Raw genomic sequence first — 23,044 nt, 5'->3', positions numbered from 1 at the left:
CTAGACCCTCCCCCAGCACCGGCCTGGCCAGCCCCACAGTGGGGTCTGGTGCCCCACAGGACGAGCACGTCTGACCCCACGACAGTGCACCCCTGAGTCTCCAACTGTGACCGGATCAATTCCCCCACCTGGGGGGCACCAACCCCTGCCCCTCGCTGGACCTTCCCGTACCCCAGGGCCCAATACGGGGCCCCGGCCCCCTCCAGCCGGGTATGGCCACACCCCCCTATCGCAGGGGTCACCCCCCAACATGGACGCCCCCCCCCCAACAACATGGGACCTGACCCCCCGCAGTGACGTACCGCCCCCCCACAACAGGGACCAGGCCCCCGCGCCCGGGATCGCGGCCACTCACCCGCCTCCTCGCCGCACCCCCACGCCCGCCTAGTCCCGTGGCTCCGGCCGCCTGACACAGCCTGACAGAACGGCCCATACCACCTGACCGGGGGGGAGGGAAGTGCTCAGCTGCCCGAGCCAGGCGGCCCGCGCCCGCCGGCTGAGGAGCGGGGCGGACAGCAAGAAGGAGATGCGAACCCAACAGCCACCCCGTCCCCCGCCATCACCTTCTCCGCTTGCCTTGCCAACCCACCATGCCCCCCCCCCGTCTGTTTGCATGGTACAATCCCAGGCTACCCCATTTCACAGGCTGAGGACGGAACCACTTCTTCGCGGGGGGTTGGCAACTTTGGAGTGGCAAGGCCGCCTGAGTCGGGTCGCAAGCGGGGGTGCAGCGGCGCAGCCCATTGAAGATAGTACGGAGCGGGGGGAGGGGGAGGGGGAAAACAACTGCCCTGTTCCGCCCGATAAGGTGCAACAGCTCCCCCCCCCGCGGCGACGGGAGAGATGGTGCGGTCTGCAAGGATCAGTCATGTGACATACACAAGGCTGGGGCGTGGCCTCCCGGGCGGGGCGGGGCCACGTGCAGCGGACAGCCCATAGCCAGGACTCGTGCAGCTGGGAGCGGGAAAGGTGAATTGCGTTTACCGGAATGCAAGACGAGGTCCCCTGGTTTTATATTCAAATACAAAGAAACCTCATTAAATACATCCTAGCATTGCTTTTCCTCTTGCTCTCAGGCAGGAAATCCAAACTTGATCACGCCCCCAAGTGGGGTCACAATGCCAGCAGACTGGGTCTTGTGGGGGGGGGGGGCTATGCTGAGGCAATGGGGTCACATTCAGGAAAAGTTTAGGACACAGCCTCTACCCTGAGGAATTGGCTAGGAGCAACCACTTTAAGCTGCAGCAGGGGCATGTTGAGGCTAGAGATGAGAAGAAACATGCGGCCAAGGCCTGGAGGGAGAAAATGTAGCCTCCATCCTCAGAAGTTTCCAAGAGCAGGTTGGACAGGTGCTTGGCTGGGATGGTTTAGCCAAGGATGATCCTGTGTTGGCAAGGTGCTGGACTAGATGTGACCTGCTCCAGCCTGCCTTCCCTACGGTTCTACAAGATCTGCACCTTATGGATTAAGACAGACAGAAAGCACAAGCTTCTGTGAATGTTGCGCAAGGGAGGTAATCCCTCACACAATAGATGGAGAGAAGTGGACACATTAAAAAGAGCTCCCTGTACCTTTTCCTTTATTCTTGGCATCTCTCTCTGCACGTGTACTCTCTCTCCTAAAGGACAAATGTCTGAAATTCTTTCCCCACACATCCCCTCTTAAATACCAGGCACGTTGATGTGTTTTCTTGCTCAAGATACCAGCATGTAGGGCTGGTCCAAGGGTAATTGGTGCCCTAGGTGAACTGTGCACCTCAGCACCCCCACCACTTCCAATATAGAGGTGGGGTGGGTGCACTGGCCAGGAGCGAGGGGCACTAGCAGCACTGTGGGCAGGGGCGGGGCAGTGTAAGGTGGAGCTGTAGCTAGCTAGGGATGTTATTTAGAATGAAGTTCCTGTTATTTTGTTCTGCATATAATTTTGGCGCCCTCCCCCCAAATTTTGGCGCCCTAGGCAATCCCCTAATTCACCTGCCAGCACGTCTTGTCTGTCTTTAGCACCAAGTAGAGATCATAAAAATCCCAACCTTGCTTATGCGTGGAGTACAGCCCTCCTCATTACTTGAACTTTTAATCTTACAGCACACAAATCTGTATCAGCACAAAACTTTATCAGCATGAAGAAACACTGAACAGGCCAGCTCTCCCGCCTTCCCTCCACAGCTCAATTTGAAATTGTGCTTCCCACAGCAAGTTTACTTGTTGCAAAATATTTAGTGTTTTAGCACCTTTAGACCTATAACCTCCAGCAGCAATAGTAATAGAGGTAGATTCACCAAAAGCTTGTTTAGACGGGGAAACAAAAAATTAATTCCTATTTTGGACATCTAAACAGAGAAAAGGTCTATCAATGGCTGTTGGTGGAGTCTGATCCATATTGTTTCAACCGAATAGCTTGTTAAATCCCTCCTAAATAAAACATGGCTAGACTTCACAATTCACAGTGGTTGTCCTGAAACATGATATTTAAAAATGTGCTTTGACACAGGAAGCTGTGCCAAGACTATACTCCCATTAAAAAATACGCTGCATGTTCAAGTATTGGGACCACCACAGTACAGATTCACAAGACTTCTCTCTCACACAAGCGCACAATATTTCTTCTTATACTAGAGAATTATTAGACCCTATCAGAACTGAGATTTCTGTATCATCCCATCTTTATTTCCAAAGTAGTTCTAAGAACCCTCCAAAGGCAGACACACTTGTACAAATCAACCAGCCAAACAGCACCTTCCTTTTCTGCTAGATAGAGATGCCTCGTGAACTTCAAAGCTTAACCAGTATCTGTTAAAGTGCTTGGTGGCAAAGTGCAAGACATTATCACATGCACCAGCCTGAAAAGTCTCATTCCAACCCCTGAAAATTACAATTACTTAATAAGGGGGGGAGGGTTACTTTACAAAAAAATCCCCGAAAGTAGTAATAAAACCAGTCCGGAAAATCTAGCACCTCCTTCTTCCAGGCCAGCCAGAGTGTATTTAAAACAAACTAAGAAGAGTTAACTTGTTTGTGATCTTTATTTTTCCAACAGTACATTTAAACAACTTCTCAGGACTAACCTCCTCAGCCAATTTTGCCATGCAGGGAGAAAAAAAAATAAAGTCATTTCCTAAATTGTACAGTTAACCTAGGACAACACACAGAACGGGTCACAATTGCCGTGTTGTGAAGGGAGAGGAATGGCGGGAGGAGCAATTTTAGTCAGGCAGCAGCACCTGGAGCAATGCAACAATATTGTGTGCGCGAAGCTCAGTAAAGGAATTGCACAGTGGCACTCCTCTGTGGCAGGAGCATTACAAAAATTGTTCACAGAACAGCATGGAGCCATCTAATTTGTCCAGCATTACACTCCCTGTTAAACATCTGAAATGAAGCCCCATCCCGTGGCCAACTACCATCATTGCAAGGCAGGCCACATCTTTTTTTTCCTCCAAGTTAAAATGCAGTTAACAACTAGATGCAAAGTATGTTAGGGAGTGTGGGCAGTTTAACTGCTTATAGAATGGGGAAGAAGGGAAATAGTGTTAACAAGTGTAAACTGATCTCATCCACCTCTTCTGTCTTGTCTCTGGCTAAAAACAGACTTGCCCTTTCTCAAGGAAAAAAGCCTTTTGTAATGGGATCCTAGTCCCATACACCTATTGTCCCACTTCAAGTAACTGTGAAGTACCAAGATAAGATGTGCTAATGCTGTTTCCCAGGACAATTGCAGCCCATTCATTCTAAGGACAAGCTAAAGGGATGTGCCAGTCAGGTCAGAACCAGCTCAAACACAATGTCTGTTTTTAGCTTTGCAGTAAATGACTGAACCACGGTAAATTAAATGCTCTTTCATTCAGGGTAAACTGCCCCAGTTCAACTTTAGCCTAGTACAGGGTGAACAGAAAGCTAGAGCAGTTATACTGAATCACAGTAAAGTCCCTGCTTCCTCCTCAGAACACTAATTGCTCACCTATCCACACCCTTATTTGAGTGTGCATGTATCTAATATTTTGCGTGCCCCTTGAGGACACGCAAGACCTGAAGATGTGGCCACAGGATTTTGTGTATGTCAAAATAAGACAAGTCTTCTATCTGGTGTTCTTAAGCAGTGCGTCTTTTCTTACCACAGGGAAGCATTCATACAAAATCCAAAATACTGAAGCATCCTCAAAGCTTCTCAGTTCCCCATCAGGATGTGAATGGTCCTGCACCTTCTAAAAGCAATTCAGATGAAAACAATACAAAGACTCAGTTTGCAACAGAATTTCCAAAACCTTAACGATATCAGAACTGAGACACTGCTCGTCTTACCCCAGTGCATCTTGGTACCTTACGGTTCATGTCAAACCGAACACTTGGAGGTGGCATCATCATTTTCAAAGCTGTTTTACCACAACTATGAATGTGAGAGGAAGTGGCGGCCAAATTCTCAACTGGCTTTGAAATGTTTAAAACTCACATTTATAACATGGAAATAAAAAAAAAATATTGTGCTATAAAGAACTGTGTGACTTGAAATGTTACATAATACTTGTATAATTTTTGTTTATAATATGGGGCTTACTTTACGTAACTCTGAAGATGCGATACCGCTACCTTTTATCAACTGCATAAAATAAATGCAAGTTTGCTTCTTGTGGTATTATAGTCCGCTGGAAGTTATTTGAGACAAGCCCACAGAACAATAACAATAACAGGACCTGCTTACAGTATAGTTCAGCTGCCACTTCAAATAATCAAAATAAACTTTCTACTGTTAGAACTTCAATAAAATACTTTGGGTACATTTACTTCCTACATAAATGGCCTCCTGTGCACAGTGCTGGAAGCACAAACCTTCCTCTTTAATTGAGGGAACATTTTGACATATTTGTGTAAGTAGCAGTTTGTGGTTAGTCATTTTCTATATTCCTTGGGTGGTTATTGTACCTAATTTCACAGGCTTTCACAACAACAACAATTCACTCAATCTTACACTTGACACATTTCTATGGCGCCAGGGTAGAAAACTGGATAGCACATTCAGCATTTAATCCTGCAGTGGTTTTAATAAGGCATTTAAAAACGTATCACCAATCTCTTTGCTCATTACTTGTAATGAGTACTGGGGAAGACAAGGATTTGCTTTGAGATTAGGTGCAAATTTCCTTCAGTTTGGGAGTCATTATGATAGAAACTGTGAGTGCTGAATTAATCACCACAGACCTATGCTTTTTTAAAAAATCTATTATCAGTTAAATCACTATTTTATAACCAATTGTAAAAACTCTATCTAGGAACAGCTTGAGGATTATATTTCTTCTAGTAGAGAAGGCATGCCACTGCCACAAGGGCTCTGTCAGACTTCAGAAGAGGAGCCCTCTGAAGAACAATGCCAAATATCAGTGTTGGAAGCACAAACCTTATTAGCTCTCTCCCCCACCCCTGCTCCATGTACCTGTACATTTCACATGGTACAGTTCAGCTTCCAGCTAGGAACAAAAATGAAGAGGCTGGGTTTTCAGAAGTACCCAACAGTTCTCATTAGGGTACTTACACGGGGGCTGTTGTGTATTAAGCAATTCTGAAACTCTAACACAATGACAGAGTTATTTATGTCTGATAAGGAGAACTTCAATGACAGGAACCATTTCAAATGTGCTTTGTTAACAGAGAAAAGTTTTAGATACATGAACACTACATAAATGACAGCCAGCCCAGTGGTTTAAAAGGGTAAATTGTTTCAGTAATTCAATGGCAAAGTTTCTTCTATTTCAGTAAGTCCTTGACTTCAAACCACACAATATTCTTCCAGCATTTCACCTGCCTTCAAACAAACCTGCTTTTATAATAGAACTTTATAACCACCTCTGCAGTGAGGTAAGTCTAGAGCAGATCTATGGCACAGCTTGTATCTGAATTCATTTTGAATACCAGGATGTGGTAGAAACTCTTTTATGGTTGTGGGGGTGTTAAGCACAAGAATCCGATTCAGTGCAAACTAGAGTTCGGACTCAGCTTCCCTCAGCATCCAGGTCTTTAAGCCACCCTTTTGCTTTGGCCTAGAAGTTGCAAGAATATTCAGTGACCTATTTGTTTATGCCAGCAATTGAAAAAACCAATAAACAGTTGTCAGTACAAGGGAGCCCAAGGATTTTCATAGCAGGACCAACTACGGCCACTAAGCCTGATCTCCCACCAGAAATGAACTCATCCTGATGTTCTCAATATTTTAGAAAGAAGGCTTATAGTTAAGTCACCTAATGGGCAGCTGCCAGTTACATTCTGCCCAGGTAATCTAAATACAAAGTCTAAATCAGACTGTATTTTATAGAGCAAAGTGAGTTAAAAATGCTTTCAAATAATGAATCAGTAATTGTCTTGTAGCCTAGGCAATCCAACGTTTGCTTATATTCTTCCCTGAATTTTTTGCAGAAAAAGGAAAAAGAGGACTGCTACAGAAACACAGCAACGTTCAAACCATTTAAAACAAAAGGTAGATTATTTAATGCATTAACGATGTTAATCTGAAGATAAATAAATCCACAACAGACTTTAAGTTTCTTTGAGATTTCCTTTTTCTTTGCAGAGAATATTTTTGAAATCATACAGTACTGAGAAGGTGATGTTTTATTTTCTTAATGTCCAGGTCAAAATCTCAGTTCTCTCTGCTCTGTTCATAGGACTTTTAAATGCCCAATCCAGAAGGTGGTTCTCTTTAGCTTTTACTTTAAAAGCAGAGTAGTAGCATTGTTAATTTCAAGAATAACTGGATGGTTTGCTTCCTGAATCATCTTCTTGAGAGCCCATACTCTGTAAGGGAATAAGAGAAGTTATTTATTTATTTTTAAGTCCAAAGATTTGCTTGTCCCAACAAGAGCTCTAAGAAGCTGAAATCGCACAAAATAAAAAGCACACGTGGAAAGACCTGCACTTTCTCTTTTTACACAGTTGCATACTACCTACATTACGCATTTGACTTGGTACTTGCAACATAATACATTGTAGTATATATATTCAACATAATTCATGCCTATAGCACCACACGCCTAGATACTCAGAGACCTAAAGGTAGTTACCTTCTGCACAAACTGAGGGTTCACAGTGATCTCTTGATCCATGGCTTTCAGTCGTTCATCAAGTTCTATACATTTCAGCATCTAAAAATCATGTTGAAAACAGCAAGTCAACTAGTTACCCTGCTGGTGCGTAACACACCTGCCTTAAGTAGCTTCTATACTTTTAGCCTTTCCCCACAAAGGAATTTATGGTCCCACAATTAATGGAAAAAGTAACATTTTGTTTATTCAGCTGGCTGATTTTTGTTTGTTCCTTTTATTTTGTCCCATGTCTTTTCTCTAGCAATCACTTCAATGGCCATTGTCCTATGTTAGCTCTGGGAGAAGTGAACAGTCAATCTGGAGTTCAATTGTTCTATGAATTAATGAAAAGGAAGGATTTTGTAGTCAGCCTACCAAAAGGACAATTTTCTTTACAAATCTGGAGTCAATCCTGTAGTTTAAGATCAATATGGGGGGGTGGGGGGAAGAATTGGACTGCTAACACACCTCTGGTTATACCTACTGTACAACAGGGGACTCAACACCAAAGATAACTACTAGTCATACAAACATATGTTTTAATTCCAAAGTAATTACTAAATTACCAGAGTAATTGTAGAAGCACATCAGCAAGTGCCCGACTTACACTAAATCCAGAACCAAATATACCCTAAGATGTCTGTCTATAACTTCACTACTAGATTTTGAAGGCAATATATTTAGTGATAATTTAATAGCAAGAATGCATCGAAAATTATTTACCTCCTGATCAATGTTATGAAGCATAGCTGGATTGTTATACTTTTCAGGATTATCGTGGAAACAGACCATACCATCTTTCTGATTAATACTTGCAAAGATTTCACCATCTTCTATCTGGAAGAGGAAAAATCATTTAAATGTGAAAAAGGCAGAGCAAGTTCTAATCACCAGTCAGGGTGGCTTGTGAAGATGGTTCAAATGCTGATTCTTCAAGCTCTGGTTCTTCTTTCCCCAACAGCCTTTTCCAAACAGAGAAGCATTATAACATTCTGGGACAGGAAACACACTACTTACTCTTTGCTTAGATGAAAGCATTTTACAGACACTTTGGAAAGAAAGCAACCTGAGATTAGGGTAGGCTTCCGGTAGTCAAACACTGCCCAACTGCATTAAGTTTTTAAGATTCTAGTTAAAGATCTTGATCTGGTTTGCTTTTGTAATAGAGAAAACTTCCATTTCTTAATGATTCTTACCATGTGAAGGACGTATTTTTCTGCTTCCTGGGCCCCCGAGAGCTGCACTCGACTTGCCATATCTTGTAACGACAACGTTAAAAATGTCTGAAATTTAAAAAACGTATCAAAATGTTATACTGTAATACCACTGATTGATTTTCACGCAGGTTTTTTTACACAACATTTTTTAACTACGAGTTGGTGGGACTGTGGCAGGAAGAAAAAAGTACCATGAAATGACCTGCAAGTCATTTCTTCTTCCATGGCTAATGTTGTTTTATACAACTGAGAGCCTATATACAAGTGCGTACCAGCACTTCTGGGGTCCCTTTCTAAAGGAAGACTTAGCAATATCTAACTTCCCTTTTCCTCATGAACGAGGAGTTCCTGCCTCTTTAATACAGCCATTTCAAGACAATTAATAATCGTTTTAATTTTGGGAGTTACCTTCCAAAACAAATGCTGTGACATGCCTGAAGATCAGAAAATCTGAGTTCAGATTTCTGTCCTAAGTATCTTCTGTCTCATCACCTCTAGGAATCCATTTGATCTTTTTAGTCGATTACATGTGCAACTGTTTCTTCCTCTCCAAAATTCCTTTAGCACTGGATAATCCCAGACTTAACTATATATGTCTGTCCTCTCCTGCTTTGCCTCCTGTATACAGGGAAGCTGTGAAATTCAGTTTTTGATAGCAGATGGGAAACCTAAAAGGTACTGTGTAGTGACACCTATGGCCACAGACCTGTGTTCTATAGTCAAAGTTCTCATCTAATATAAATTAGTCCAATCCACTGACTTGCACAGTAGTATGCTAGTTAACACCATAGTCTGGAAGGCAAGTGTTTATTTGCTTTTTATATACATACTATGCAGTTTAGAAGCAGGCAACTACCCGTTTCCGTACTCAGACCCCTTTCGTATGCAGACTATCCCTATCCCCCGCCCCCCACTAATACATTTAGCTGGGGTTTTTAAAGCAAAGGTAATTTATTGCTCTAGTTCTTCATGAGTACGTTTTTGTTTCAGCAGCATTGTGTAGATGATTTTTATAATGCTAAACTTTTTTTTAAACTAATCAGTGTAATCAGTGTACACATAAACAAACTAGATTTCATAGACATCAGGGCTGGAAGGGACCTCGGGAGATCGAGTCCAGCCCCCTGCCCAAATTGGATCCATTTCACATGGATACAAGATGATATTTTTAGTTTAACTCTTCCAGCAGGGATAAACCATACATTTCTAAAGACCAGCAGGAGGCCTACACCTTACCTTAGTTAACCTCTGAATATTCTTTTTATAAAGAGATGACAAGCACTGCTTAACCAGCCCCATATTGTTATCTCTGGTGAATGTTTCACTATGCTTGTTCACAAGATTTCGGAGCTCCGAGGGTTTATTGGTTGAATAAACTTGTGCTAATTCATGGTAGGCATTGCTAAGAGGCTGCAATTAGAAAAGAACAAAATGTTTAATGTACATGGATCTCAGTCTTCTGTCTTGTGACCATATTTAATAGTTTCCACACTGGAAATTATTTAAGCCACACTCGCTGTTCCCCAGGTAATTCACACACTAGCCATTCACCACAGATTTAAATTTAAACCAAGACACAGTACAAGTGAAACTACTCTTTATGAAGGACCTCAGTTACATATTGATATTTATCAGGTTCATGTTTCAGATTTTTCTGTAAGACCAAAACATCACTACAGCATATGAGGACTCTTCAATTTACAACTATGCAGAAGTGCCAGTAAAAATAATTCCTTATAAAGCTGGAGGCACAGTATATGCTATTTTACTTGAGCTTTTTCCAGGATACCAAAAAAGCACTAAGCAGTTTTCTAGTCAGAAGCATAGCCAGCTATTCAATGGCAAAAGGGTAAGCTGACAAGCAGATTATTACACTGTACTTTCATAGGTGCAACCCATGGGTTGTCTGTCAATAAAAGCCAAGCAAAAACATTAATTCAACAGCAGTTTAGGTTATATTTGTGTACAGGTAATACAAGGGGAAGTTTGTCAAAGAGGTTTTTTGTTTTCACTGTGGAGGAAGAGGTGGACAGAGCCACCTGCAGGACAGTACTGTAAAAAGGGTGCACATTATCCAAGGTTATAAACACAAAAAGTACAGCAACTCAAATCCCATGCCAACAAGGACTGCCAGAATGTAGGGCCTACATGCATACATACAAAAACCTCACCCAAAAAAACAGCAGACTTCCAAAGTCACCTTCCCCTGACACAAATACAGCTCACTAACGCCACAACAGCATGAATTCTTAAGTTGTGGATAGTTTATGTTGGAGCTGACACAGCACATCAAAAATCTGGCTCAGATTTTAAAAGCACTTAAATGGAGTTGAGCAGCTGCTACACAGTTTCCTCTGTTTTGGCAATATGCATTAATTAGTTGTGGCACAGCATAGATTCTGAGTGGTAGTAGGAAAAATACCTAGCTCTTGTACAGCACTTTGAGATCTAAAGTTTTCAAACTTTTATATAGGTAGTCAGGGTATTTTTACACTGGTTTACAAATAAAGGAATGGAGAGAAAAACAGCATGCCCAGCACCTCAGTGGCTGACCTGGGTTCATCCTGAATGCAAGATATGTCCCCTAATTACTCTGAATTTCTTGAGAGAGATCATCAATAGCACACTTTAAGAGTCAAGGAGAAGCTATGGAGTCATGTGATCTAGCCAAAGTGAAAGTTTAGCAAATTTATACACTGCTGAAAGATCTCACGTTTACAGTTGTGAAATCAGTATTTTTTTTTTTTTGCCAAAAAGTCTATTCCTCTGTTAAGATGTATGAGCTGTATTGCAACATCAGCAATGTACCTGCTAGTTTGGAATGTGCATAAGTGAGACAACATGCAGCCACTACCTGTCCAAGTCTTTTGTAACTTATAAAGAAGCCAGAATGCTTGTTCCTAATATTTCCAACAACCCAGAACAGTAACCAACTCCATTAGAGAACCAAGAAGACTAACGCCACTGTGTCAGCAAGAACCATGTAGGAACTTATAGCTCAAATTATTTGACTGAGTTCAAGACTTACCTTAATGAATCTACCCACTATCTGGGATGTGTACTTCGGCAGCTGTTGAACTTTTCCAAGTAGTATCAAAGAAACTAGAATATACTTTTTATACGATTCCAACATAATATGACTGACTGCCATGGCCGGAGTAGTTATTGCCTAAGCAAGAGAAAAGGGATGGGAGTAGAAAATGACTGTCAGTGGGAGTTAAAAATAAGTATACTACTGAATTAGTAAATTCCTAGATTAAAAAAAAGCTGTATGTACAAACAGAATATGATTAAACATGAAATGAACCATTAAGTTAATATCAAATGAAAAAGTTAAGAAAAAGTTAATTTTTTGTGAATGTCACCCAGTACATCCTAGAAAGACACCCTCTACCACTCAGCCAAACGTAAAACTATATAGTACTGTCTACAGTGGGTGCATCTACACATGCGCATTAATGTGCAGTAGCCTATTTTACTGCATATTAGTGTGTCACAGCAAAAACTGTGCTAATATGCTGAAGTGCAGTTAAATTAGGCTACTATGCATTAAGCATCACCAAAAAGTGTGAGCTTTTGCTACTGTGCATTAAGGCAGCCTAATGCGCATTTAGTTAGTACCTCACATTAAAAAGGTACTAAATTTAATGCGTAGTAGCAAAAGCGTATTAATGAACATGTAGACACACACTGGGTACATCTACACAAGATGCTAATGAGTAGACTAATTCTACTGTGGCATTAGTGTGGCAGGCAGAAACCATGCTAATGTGCTGTAGAATTAGTCTACTGACTAATTAGTCTACTGCACATTAGCATCACAAAAAAAAGCATGTGCTGGCGCTACTGCGCAGTAGCACCGATAACAGTGCATTAAGTTAATACCTGTAATTACAAGTACTAAACCTTGTGCACCATAATTATGGTGGATTAACAAATGTGTAGGTGCACCCAGTGATACTTAAAATGATGCCAAAAGAATCAAAGAAAAACTTCCTTGCCTAATACTGCTGAGTATTAAATACTGATCAAGAGTTGTCCTAGAAACCTCTGGGAGGCTTTAGTGTAATTAATCATAAGATAGGTTACTGGAAGTGCTTATACAGGTCCTATGGAAGCTGGGATTACACGACCCCCTCCATGTCCAGACAAGCCCAGCTGTGCAGTATGCATCTGCAGCACCACATACCGCATAGCCAGACGTTCTCCACACTGCAAGGGTGCACTGCCTGTGTGTGAGCTGCTCCGTTTTTTTTTCCTGTGGGGTTTTTTGGCCCCCAGAGGTATGCATGGGCAGTGCGTGCTGCTGAAAAACAGAGCCAAGGTGTCTGGAGCTGCGCTGCGGCTGCCAGCCAGGCTGTGCCCAGCAGGATCAGGATCTCTGCTGCTGCAGCCCTGGGAGGCCCCCAGGACTCCAGATAAAGCTGCCAGGGCCAGCACAGTGCTGGCCTCAGCCCCCGTGACTGCCTCTAGGGTAATCTGCCATGTGCCAAAGTACACGTGGCACAGACTCCTTGGGGACAAGTAGCTGTGGCGGAAGGTACACCACTGCTACTTGTCCCTGGGAAACCAAATGTCCAAGCTCGTGTGGACATGGACGCGCACACACACACACATACACACACACACTTCATAAAGCTGTTAGATCATTCACATGTAGAAACAACATTAGTTAAGTCTGAGAAAGCCAAGATTGCCGAGCACAGTTAGTTTAAGTCCATTCTGTACTGGCTAACCTTATTTTACTGAAAGGCCAAGGAAAAGTTTGCTTTGTGCAAGTTTGTGCAAAAGTTTCACATATTAAAAATGAGGGGAAAAGATGATTTTGAAAGTACAAGTTATGGAGAATACCAAAGATCAGTAGTGGTATCAGAGGCCATTGTACTAGTTGGACCACTACACTACACTTGTTTTTCTTGATATTAAAAAAATATATATGATATAAAAATCACATACTTATGAAACCCAGCCTAAGTAAAAAACAACTAGCACCCAGAATAACATTTAAAAGGCCAATAAGACCCATAAACAAACATTTCATATCCATGTTCAATCATATGAATGTATAGAGATAACACAAAATATTGCACATAAGTTCATACCTGACAACCAATCCAACTAAATCTTTCTAGATAACCATGTGATGCAAATATGTGAAGTTAATAGCAATAGGTATGTGAACAGCTACTGTCTTTAGTTTCAGGAGAACGTTTAAAAGATGTTACGCATTACACATTATACCAACTTTATTGGAATGCAGTTCTGGCCTTTAAACAAACCACATTTTAAGTCTTGCCATGGACTTCCAGGTGAGAGAAATTTACCTGTTCATAGAAGTAGAGTGCTCTTTCAAAGTTCTTTAGCCCAGTGTATATCATCCCACCATAGTAGTAGTAACATAAAAAGTGCTTCGCATCATATGCCCCATTCTCTTTACATATATCCATCATGTCCACATCTAAATACGGGAGGGCAGGTTTAAAGCATTTTGCTAACAAACAGAGCTACAAGAAAATAAACCAGGGTTACATGAATTAGCCACTTCTGTGCAAGTTTTAAAGAGGTCAAAGCCAAGTTCAGCTCACTACCATTTATTGAAACTTAATGTGTTTATCTGAAAAATTATAAAGAATTTCCCTGAAACTATCCAGCAAACACTTCAGCTCCTGCAGTGTTTCACAGTGGCTCACCATAAACACTGTCACACTACTCGACTCCAATCTATGAAGTTCCCTGAAATGCTAAGCCACGCAAGCTGGCCTGCTGGCAGCACAAAAATACTCTCTTTTACTTATGGAGCTATGTGCCCCAGGAGCTAGGAGCACTGCAGAAGTAGCAAATTCACCCACATAAGCTGGAACAGATAGAACATCACTGCTGATGAAACTATTCTGGAGGACAGAGATAGTGAGAGACCCTGGGAGGAGCTACATATAGCTCTCCCTCAACTAGAGAGAACCAGAATAATCCAGGATTCTCCAAAGTCATAAAAAGAACAGCAAAACAAAGAATCCAAGAGGATGAGCTAAAAATCCTATTAAACTTATTTCAAATATTAATTATTCTAACAGATCACAATGATTACTAGTGTTGCAAAACCCTACTCTTGTACCCATTCCTGAAGTACTAATTCACTCAGTGCACAATGGGGCTGGGCCAGTTAAAAATGTTTACCCTTGGAATAAGTCTAATATTCCTTCTTACCTGGCAGAGATCTGCATGTATTGAGGTCAGCTGGTTTGTGTTCATCTGCATCTTGTCTATGGCTTGTCTGAGAATGCTAATTCCTCGCAGGGGCTGTCAGAAATTACATCTCTTTCAGATAATTTCTCATAGATGGCAGCACATTGGATCTTATGTTGGCACTTACAAATGAAAAATAACACTAATTGATAGGTTCCATTAAGTAACAGTTAACCTGAGGTTCCCCTTCCTGCAGGACACTGCAGTCCCTTAAGATATAAAATAAATCTGGTCTCTTTCTTCAACTTGCTTCTCCTGATGGACTAACATTTCTCTGCTGCAAAAAGGCCGTTCTAGTGAGAACGCATTGCACTGTCACACTATCAGATACCGACATCCTCTAGTATTCTCAGAAAGACTTGACCCTGAAACCACCAAAAATTGGCATCGTTCACACTGAAATTAAAAGCAAGATTCCCATTTGCCACATTTAGAGCATGTACTTTGGCAGCATTTTCAGAACATGGAAATTAGCACAAGTGCCTGGAAAGCTCCAATTCCTTAACATTAACAAATATTATTCTCAAAGATTTATTCTTTTAAACTAGATTCTTGATTTATTTTTTTTAAACTTACTCAGGAATTTTATAAAAGACTGCTGTGGTAATAATACCAAAGCCAACAACTGACTGCCTGATTCCATTTATTTTTGGTACAATCTCTTTTATATTTGTGATTGATGATCTCTAGACCAAAAAAAGAACACATACAACTGTTATGTGTATGTTCCATATAATGATACACCAGATCTCTTAACAACTATAAATATATATTTTTCTTTTAGGATGTCTCTGGAACAGCCTTTTTACAATCTCGGAAGATAATCTAAAACTAGACAAGTAACAATCTGCAGGGAAACACTCTTAAAATGGAATTAACAAGTCAAATTCTTCACAAGAGAATCAGCGTCTCCTTGGAGCCCCCGGATGACTGCTAATTTATTATTACTAGATAATATTTGCTTACCTGTTTTCTTTCCACAAGGGCATTTGTTAACTGGTGGCAAAGGCCAGCAACTACATATAACAACAAAAACAGTAAAAGAAAAAAAATCATAAACATACACACATCAGCTTTAGATGATTATACAACTGCGAGACAAATTGAAGTTGAACTTACAAGTGTCTGTTGCATATCTAATGTGCTCCCCATTACAAGTGCTGATAAAAAGCTGAACCTGTGAGAATAACGTTTCGAAGTCAGGGATGCTGGGCATAGAAAACTTCACAAACCTGAAACCGGACAAAAAGTCATTTAGAGCTCTGTAAAATGAAACCAAAGGCCTCCCTCTGAAATGACTTCTTGATCTCTGCTTTAGCATGCAGACCTCTGTGCATCTGTGGAACTGCCTGCAGACCCAGGGCCAAAGCATGCATTACAGATTCTTTTCCTAGCATATCAAGGTTTTATGATCAAAACACTAGGAAACCTGCAGATGTGCAATTTTAGTTAACCAGTGTAAAAGCATCTTAAACATGAAAGAGACATACATGTCTCTAAAAACTATACTATAGTGATACTTGAGAATGGGGTTAAAAATCCACACCCCCTATCCTGGGTTGCATACAAGTTCTCTGTTTAGAACAAGTCACAGCAGGTACGGTATAATACCTGGTAACTGAATACCTTTAAAGAAGATGGATCATAAAACTGCACCATCAAGTGGAAGACTCATCACACTATAGAAAGATGTAGCATAGACTTGTGGTTTGGGGAGATGGGGAAGAGGGGAATGGGGAGAGAGGGTTGGCAGCACTCTTATGGACAGACTGCATTTTGGCTGTTTAAAATACACATTTCTTCTGAGAGCAGAGAAAATTATGGAGGGTGCAGCACCCTGCTGAGAGTACACTGGTCCTACAGAAGTTCTTCCAAATGACCTTGGAAACAACAAACATGCTACTGATGCTAGGAATCTCTATTTCCTTCCCTATTTGCCTCCTCACTCTTACATATGCCTGCAATTCTTTCTCCACATTTAAATTACTTGCATCTCTGCTCCTCACTCCCTGCAGGTTACTACCTCTAAACCACAGCTGTCCAACTGGTATCCCAGAGGCTGCACCTGGCTGGCAAAGGGTTTAAAGTGTGGTCCTCAGGCTGCCCCCACTGCTCGAGCTGCTGCAGTGGTAGCCAGGATCTCTGGGGCAGGACAGCACAGTGAGAGGTCTGGTGAGCTTCTTACCACAGTGCCAGTAGGGGGGCGTGGGCAGCTCTCAAGGCAACAGTAAGGTGGGGGGGGAAAATCACCCATGCAGTGGCTGCAAGACAGGGGTGGCAGACTTGTATGGTGGGGGGAGAGAAAGATGGCTCACGCTGCTCATGCGGCAGCAGTGGTGGGTGAGAAGAGGATCTCATGGCAGCAGGGGACTAGACAGAGCAGGGGCTCCAGGAAGCCAGTGAGGCCCATGGAGCATGCAACCTACAACCCATGCAGTACAGCACACAGCCTCTGGTCACTCTGAAGTTGGACAACCCTGCTCTGGACCACTGCCCACAACAGTACTGCTTTTACTAGTTCTCAGGCAATCCTCACCCATACCTTCAGCACACCTCTCACTGTCTCTCTCAGATCCCCGTTTCATGACCTCCTCAAATGCCAACATTCCAAGTCCTCACCCTGTAGATCCCCGAGCACAAACACTCCTTTCTTCTGTTGCCCCTTTATTTTAGGATACACTTCAAAACTGATTGTATTGTTAAACCTCTCCACTGACTTGCTGTAGCTGCCAAGCAAACTGGTTACTCGCTTTCCTTGTCCCTTCCCAAAGCCCAGTCAGTGCTCGGTTCTCCCTGGAACAACTTTTTTCATCTCTCTTATGGACAGCTGGTTTCCCTCTTATTTGATTTACTAATAAACTACTTTATCTTACACCCACAGGATGCCTTCACCATTGGTGATTTGACACAGGTGGTCTGGGTTTTTTTGTTTTTTAATTCCATAACATCTTTTTGGGATCCAGCTTATGGAAGGCAGTATACAAAGTGAGGTACCATACACATATGACCTGTACTATATTCTCTGTTTCAAAGGGAAACACCCAGGAACAGCAGCTAATTTATTTTAACAAACCAATTTCTAATGCATCTCAATTTATTATTTTAAAAGCATATCAATAGTGCAAATTGTAGAGACCTCTGTCCAATAACTCAATGCTCCCAAAAATGTATTTAGCTAAACTGGTTATCTCAAATCTGCAGAATGCCAGCCTATCCTTTCCCCTGCAGGAGACAAGAGCTGTCCAAACCTGCAAAAGCAGCCAATGCCACACTGTGAATAAAGGGACATCCTGCTTCACAGTGCGAGTCCAGCTTGTCAATAACTCATTTATCAAACCTTAAAACAAACATAACATTTTTGTTGAACCACTGGTAAAAGCATTAATCTATCCAGAATGCCTAAACGTAACAAGAAACAGATGTTTGCTCAAAGCCAAGAAAAACTTAATTTGCATTGTAAGTCATGGTATTTTAGCCATTTTGGAACTGGAATTAGAAAAAGCTGAAACACATGAACATCCTAATATTTTCACAAAGATGTGCCACAAGAAAGAATTTAAGCAATATTACAAGAACCGCGCAATGAAAATGCGTATCAGCATGCACTGCCTGAAGTTCGTGGTGTTAAAACTAAATTAAGCCTATAAAGAAAGAAAAGTATCACTTACAAGACAGCAAGAACCCCTAAAGAATGTTCCTGCACATCCAGGGCACCAAGCACTGTATCCAGGTGGGAAAGATTTTTTGCTAGCAGTTCCCCGCTTTTATTGATCAATTCACAAAGCTGGGTCATTTGCCCTGAAACATGAAACATTGCAGTCAATTTTCAATTACAACACCAAGCAAAACATACTGAAAGGTCATGCGTTCCCTTGTTTAACACCTCCTTGCTTTGCCTTTAAGCAAAAATAAAAAATAACAAAATAAAAGAGTCAACTTAGTTGTCTTCTAGCAGCAACCAAAGTTTGAGACCAGTTGAGGGGACCCCACAATAGCTTATCATTTAACACCCCCCCACAGTGACTTACATTCTGTTTGTTGGTTTTGAAGGCTTTTTTGCAGCCATAAACCAATGCAGAGTCAGTTTCCCCAGTCTGCAGACAGAATTACCAGCGTCTCTGCAGCTACTCTGTTTTTGACAAGCTGCAACAAACTGAAATTTAAAAGGCTCTAGCCAGTTTCTCTGCTATTTAAATTTTTTTCCCCCTACCAACACCTAAGAATATATGAGAATCTACACACAAAAGCCCAAGGGCAGCGTCTTGCTTCTTGGGCATCTGAGCAATTGTTACAGGTTTGCCCATTGCACTTCTTATATGCTGTATTCCAGCTAATGTTTTTAGAAAACAAATTCCAAGTAACACTTTAGGATAAAAATATATTTTCCTAATCTGTTTTTCCCCCAGTTTACTTGCATATTTGACAATACCGCACATAGTCACTTGTGATTTAGTCTCTGTGAGTTTTTGACAAGGCATGTGGAAAAGAAACATCTTAGACCTAGCATGCTTTCTTGATTTCTGAAGACGGGGAGGACTAAAAGGTGGATGCTATATTCTTAAAGTGCCTTGAATTCAGTTTTCAAAGGTACTGGGTTTTCAATGGACGGCTTCTGATGCAGCCACTGTTTCACCTGTCAACACTTACAGATTAGATGTAAACAAAAGTTTCGCATCACCTCCCAGTACCTTTGGGAGTAGGAGTCTATTCATGAATGGAAACACGACTGCTCTTCTCAAATTCTCTCTGACCTTTTCCTCAGAGTCAAAATAAAACACCAGCAAGGTTTAACAGTGAAAGGTTAACGTTCAAAGATGAGCACGGTCCAAATAAAGGCCTGGGCATCAAGAACTGATTCTAGCGTGAGCTTTACCAAGCTGCACGGCTCCAGGGCTATTGCCTCATGCCTGTAGCCAGCTGACAAGAGTTGTTGAGCGGACTAACATAAAACACGATGAGGTTCAATAATGGTATGCGTGTCCTGAACACATGTTTTTCGATCCTTTTTTCTGCTAGCAGTTAAAAATCAAAAAGTCACCAGCATCCACAAGCTTCACCAACAACCTTTCATGTGAACAAAACGCTAAATAAACGGCATTGTAGAAAATTCCCTTATATGTAAGGGGCTACAACGTGCAGCAATAGAAAAAAAAACCAAAAACAAAACAAAGCTCCAGCCCAATGCAAAAACAAGAGTCAGAGACAAAAATTAAAAATTAAGAGAAAGCCTGACACGTCTACGCTATGTGAGTTAAGACGAAAAGGCAGCTATATATTTTCACTCGTTAAATAGAGAATTGAAGGGACAGAGAAGCTCAGAAACTGGCACCTATTGTGCCCGGGAGCTCTAGGCCCACACAGGGAGAGAAAAAAAAAGGCTTGAAGACACCACTGAGAAAAGTGACAGTATTTCATAGATTTCTAGGGTCGGAAGGGGCTTGGTTTGAGCCCCCATTCCAGATTTTAACATTAAAATCTTTTCTTTCCCTCACACTAGAGAAGTCCAGTTTGAAGCGACAAAACCTCCCATCGACAACCGCCTTTTTATATCTTACGCTTCCCTAGAGCCAGACTTGCCGCCACTGCCGAGTTCGCTTCCACCTAAGAGAACTTCTCCCACCTTTTCTCCGACGCTCGACAGAGAGTTTGCAATCGAAGATTTTTTTTGGCAAAAATCTCGTTGGTCCCCTACAAGATATCGCCTCGACCACAACTCCGGCCTGCTGGAGACGAAGCACTCCAGGACCAGGCACGGCCACAGGGCTGCACTTTCCTGCATGTTATTCCCCGTCCATGCGGGGAAATTTGTATTTTTTTAACACAGAAATACCCCTGCCATAGTGAACAGCCTGCTCCCGAAAGCCACGGGCGGGGCTAAGCCACCAGAAAACGGGTTACCCGGGCTACGACACCGGAGCCTGCTGCCAGCCAGCCAGGGAGAAGGGGCGGGCGAGGAGCCGGGAGGGGCCCAGCACTGCGCTGACAGACCCAGGGGTGGGGGACTTCAGCCCTGTCTTCCCGCGCGCGCTGGCGGGAGGCCCCGCGGGAGACCGGGCAGAGGGAACCGCCACGCCCTCGCCCGCCCGCCGGTCACCTTGGGCCGAGAGCTGCCGGACGCTGTTAACGAACTGCTCCAGAGCAGACGCCATCTTGGCGGCTCGGGCGCGCGGCCGGGGCGGCCGGGGGAAGCGGGAAGGAGGCTCCGCGCGCGACGCGGCCCGCGCCAGCCAATCCCCCGCCGCCTCAGGCGCCGCGAGACCCGCGGCTTCGCGCGTCACTTCCGCCGCGTCGCCTCGCGAGAGCTGTAAGGCCGCCCCCTGTCGCCGTTACCACGGCGACCCCCGCCAGCCGGAAGCCGCCGGCTCCTGTAAACAGCCCCGCCCCCTCCCCGCCCTCGAGGCCATTTTACTGGGCAGAGTGGTGACTCAGCAAGTTGTGGTGTTGTCATCGCCGTCCTCACGTCATTGTGTCGTCACGGCGCTTGTAAACAAGGCCCCCAGCCATGCCCCCAGCCCACCCACAGGGCAGTGCTGCTGTCAGGAATGGTAGGGCCCCTCTTCCTGCTCAGATGCCCGACCATGAGTCATCGTCTGTCGTTGTGCTGACATCACGCCTACCTCATGCTGTGACAGCATGCCTTGGTCACAGTTCTGACATCACACTGGCACACGATTGCCCTCCAGGAATTACATGTGGATCTCCCAGAGACAAACGGCTGAGAGTCACCCTGGAGATAAATGACGGGGCGTTCGTTAAAACGAATAGTTAATGCCTATGTCCTTGGTAGATGTACAAAAAACTAGAACTCTGGGTTCCAAAATGATACCTTTTATTAGACCAACTGGGAAATTGCAAGAAAACTCCTTTTCTGCAAGCTTTCGGGACCAAAGTCCCTTCATGAGGCTCTGGGGAAAGTCTAGATGGTACAAGATGGGGAAAAGTCCTCATTGGGAGGGAATAAGCTTCATTTTTTCACAGAGGGAGCTGAAGATGGAAGGCTGTCCTTCTGGGTCCACAAGAGTGTCATCTATGTCCTTAGACCAACATGGCTACAACCAAAACCCAGAATTCAATCTATGCAGTAGAACTGTGGGTTTTTTAAATGTAATAGTAATGTGCATTTGCCTTCCTGGCGTAAAGTCTATGCATCGTAATCCGTCATGGATACGTGCAAGCACGCAGGCACGTCTGCGTTGTGTGACACCGACACATCGGCCTCCCCGAAACCTCCTGGAATAGAGTCAAACTATTTGGCAACCCTACACCCACATCGCTCCATCATCATACCATCTCCTCCCATCATTTCCTGGCAGTTTTTAAAGAAACAAGCAATCAGGTGATCACCTAGATTTGGGACCATTGAGTACACTGGAAAATACTTAGGATAGTTATGCAAGTTCCTGACTGAAATGACTGTTATAAATGCAATGATGAATTAATTATCTATCGTTCTTGATAGCAAAAGGGATACCTAGTTATCTGTAGACACTTTTGCCTCGCACTGATAAAAATCAGGCTTCTGCAGTGCTTGACTGTAATATGGTCATACAATTCAAATAGCCGAGGGCTGCATATACTACATCACACCTTTACCACACCTTTTGGTGCAGAGAAATTCAACATGTTTTCCAATGCCACGATTACTTCACAAACTGAAGATTTATCTGGAATAAAAGCAATATTTACATCTACCATTTACATCTACCACTTACAGTAAAGTCAGCTCAAGTTATCTGTACCTGAGTTACTCCTTTCGAGATGGTTGAGTTCAAGTGAGTGGATAGTTGTCAGCTAGCACACACGTGTAGCACTGGGGACAGGATTTGGCATGCTTTGGCTCCCGACCATAGCATGAATACTTCAGTCAGTATGAATGGGAGCTCAGATTCCACCCTGTGGAGGAGAGAAGTACCATGTGAAGCAGCATGAAGTTGCCAAGCACAGTATTCAAGAGTTGCCAAGTATAAGGCGTTCATGCGAATAGAAGCAGCGTATTCTGATATACCGCAAACACGAACCAGGGTCTTTCTGCCCTGCAGTGTGAAAGCCATACATGGGCTATCATTGTTTCATCAGAAATGTCAGACGTGGGATGAAATACTGAGTCAGAAGAGAATCAGATCTTGAAAATATTAAACATCTTCCCTCCAAACCTTCTATTATGTTCAGCCTGACCTAGTGATTAGAGCAACCTGGACTTTTGTTCCCTTTCTGTATAGCTGACTCACTCTGTGACCATGGGAGAGGCATTATACTTTCCTGTACCCCAGTGGTTCTTTTTGTAAAAGAAAAATAATAATGTTGTCCTTTGAAAAGAATGGTAGCGTCCAAAGATGAAAGTATAGAAGTGAACTATGGAAGTGCAAAGTATCAGTATGGCCAGCAATTGATATATCTCACCCCACTTGCCAATGTTAGCAGCTGCCTAATCTTTGTCGCTCATGCACCTTTAACAGCTTAATCCTTCCAACTGTCATCTTTCGGTATTCGTTTTTGATTATGAACCACAATGCATGCG

At 42.9% G+C, this 23,044-nt stretch overlaps 2 protein-coding genes across 3 annotated transcripts in view; both read right to left on the bottom strand.

The window, feature by feature from the left end:
- The window catches only part of FLCN (folliculin), an 11,528-nt gene extending 11,093 nt beyond the window's left edge, over positions 1–435 (bottom strand). The window contains exon 1 of the mRNA XM_019541963.1: positions 356–435. The gene's annotated coding sequence lies outside the window, so the exon portion shown is untranslated. The remainder of the gene's footprint in view (positions 1–355) is intronic.
- Positions 436–6,449: 6,014 nt separating this feature from the next.
- On the bottom strand, positions 6,450–20,728 carry COPS3 (COP9 signalosome subunit 3). 2 transcript variants are annotated; one of them, XM_019541961.1, is made up of 12 exons: positions 20,621–20,728; positions 18,195–18,324; positions 15,646–15,758; positions 15,493–15,542; positions 14,488–14,580; positions 13,608–13,787; positions 11,312–11,452; positions 9,520–9,693; positions 8,263–8,349; positions 7,790–7,903; positions 7,046–7,126; positions 6,450–6,779 (listed from the first exon to the last, which is right to left on the bottom strand). In XM_019541961.1, exons 1-12 carry the CDS (start codon positions 20,673–20,675, stop codon positions 6,726–6,728), a joined length of 1,272 nt encoding a protein of 423 aa, XP_019397506.1. In that variant the 5' UTR covers positions 20,676–20,728; the 3' UTR covers positions 6,450–6,725. The 2 variants fall into 2 exon arrangements, with proteins under 2 accessions (XP_019397506.1, XP_019397507.1); XM_019541962.1 differs by lacking the exons at positions 15,646–15,758; positions 18,195–18,324; positions 20,621–20,728 and having other exon boundaries at positions 14,488–14,648.
- Positions 20,729–23,044: the final 2,316 nt, after the last annotated feature.

The sequence above is a fragment of the Crocodylus porosus genome, unplaced genomic scaffold (genome assembly GCF_001723895.1).
Source record: "Crocodylus porosus isolate Cpor-Errol unplaced genomic scaffold, CroPor_comp1, whole genome shotgun sequence".
Taxonomy (NCBI): domain Eukaryota; kingdom Metazoa; phylum Chordata; order Crocodylia; family Crocodylidae; genus Crocodylus; species Crocodylus porosus.
The sequence above is the reverse complement of the archived record's forward strand: the minus strand, read 5'-3'. Positions and strand labels throughout refer to the sequence as shown.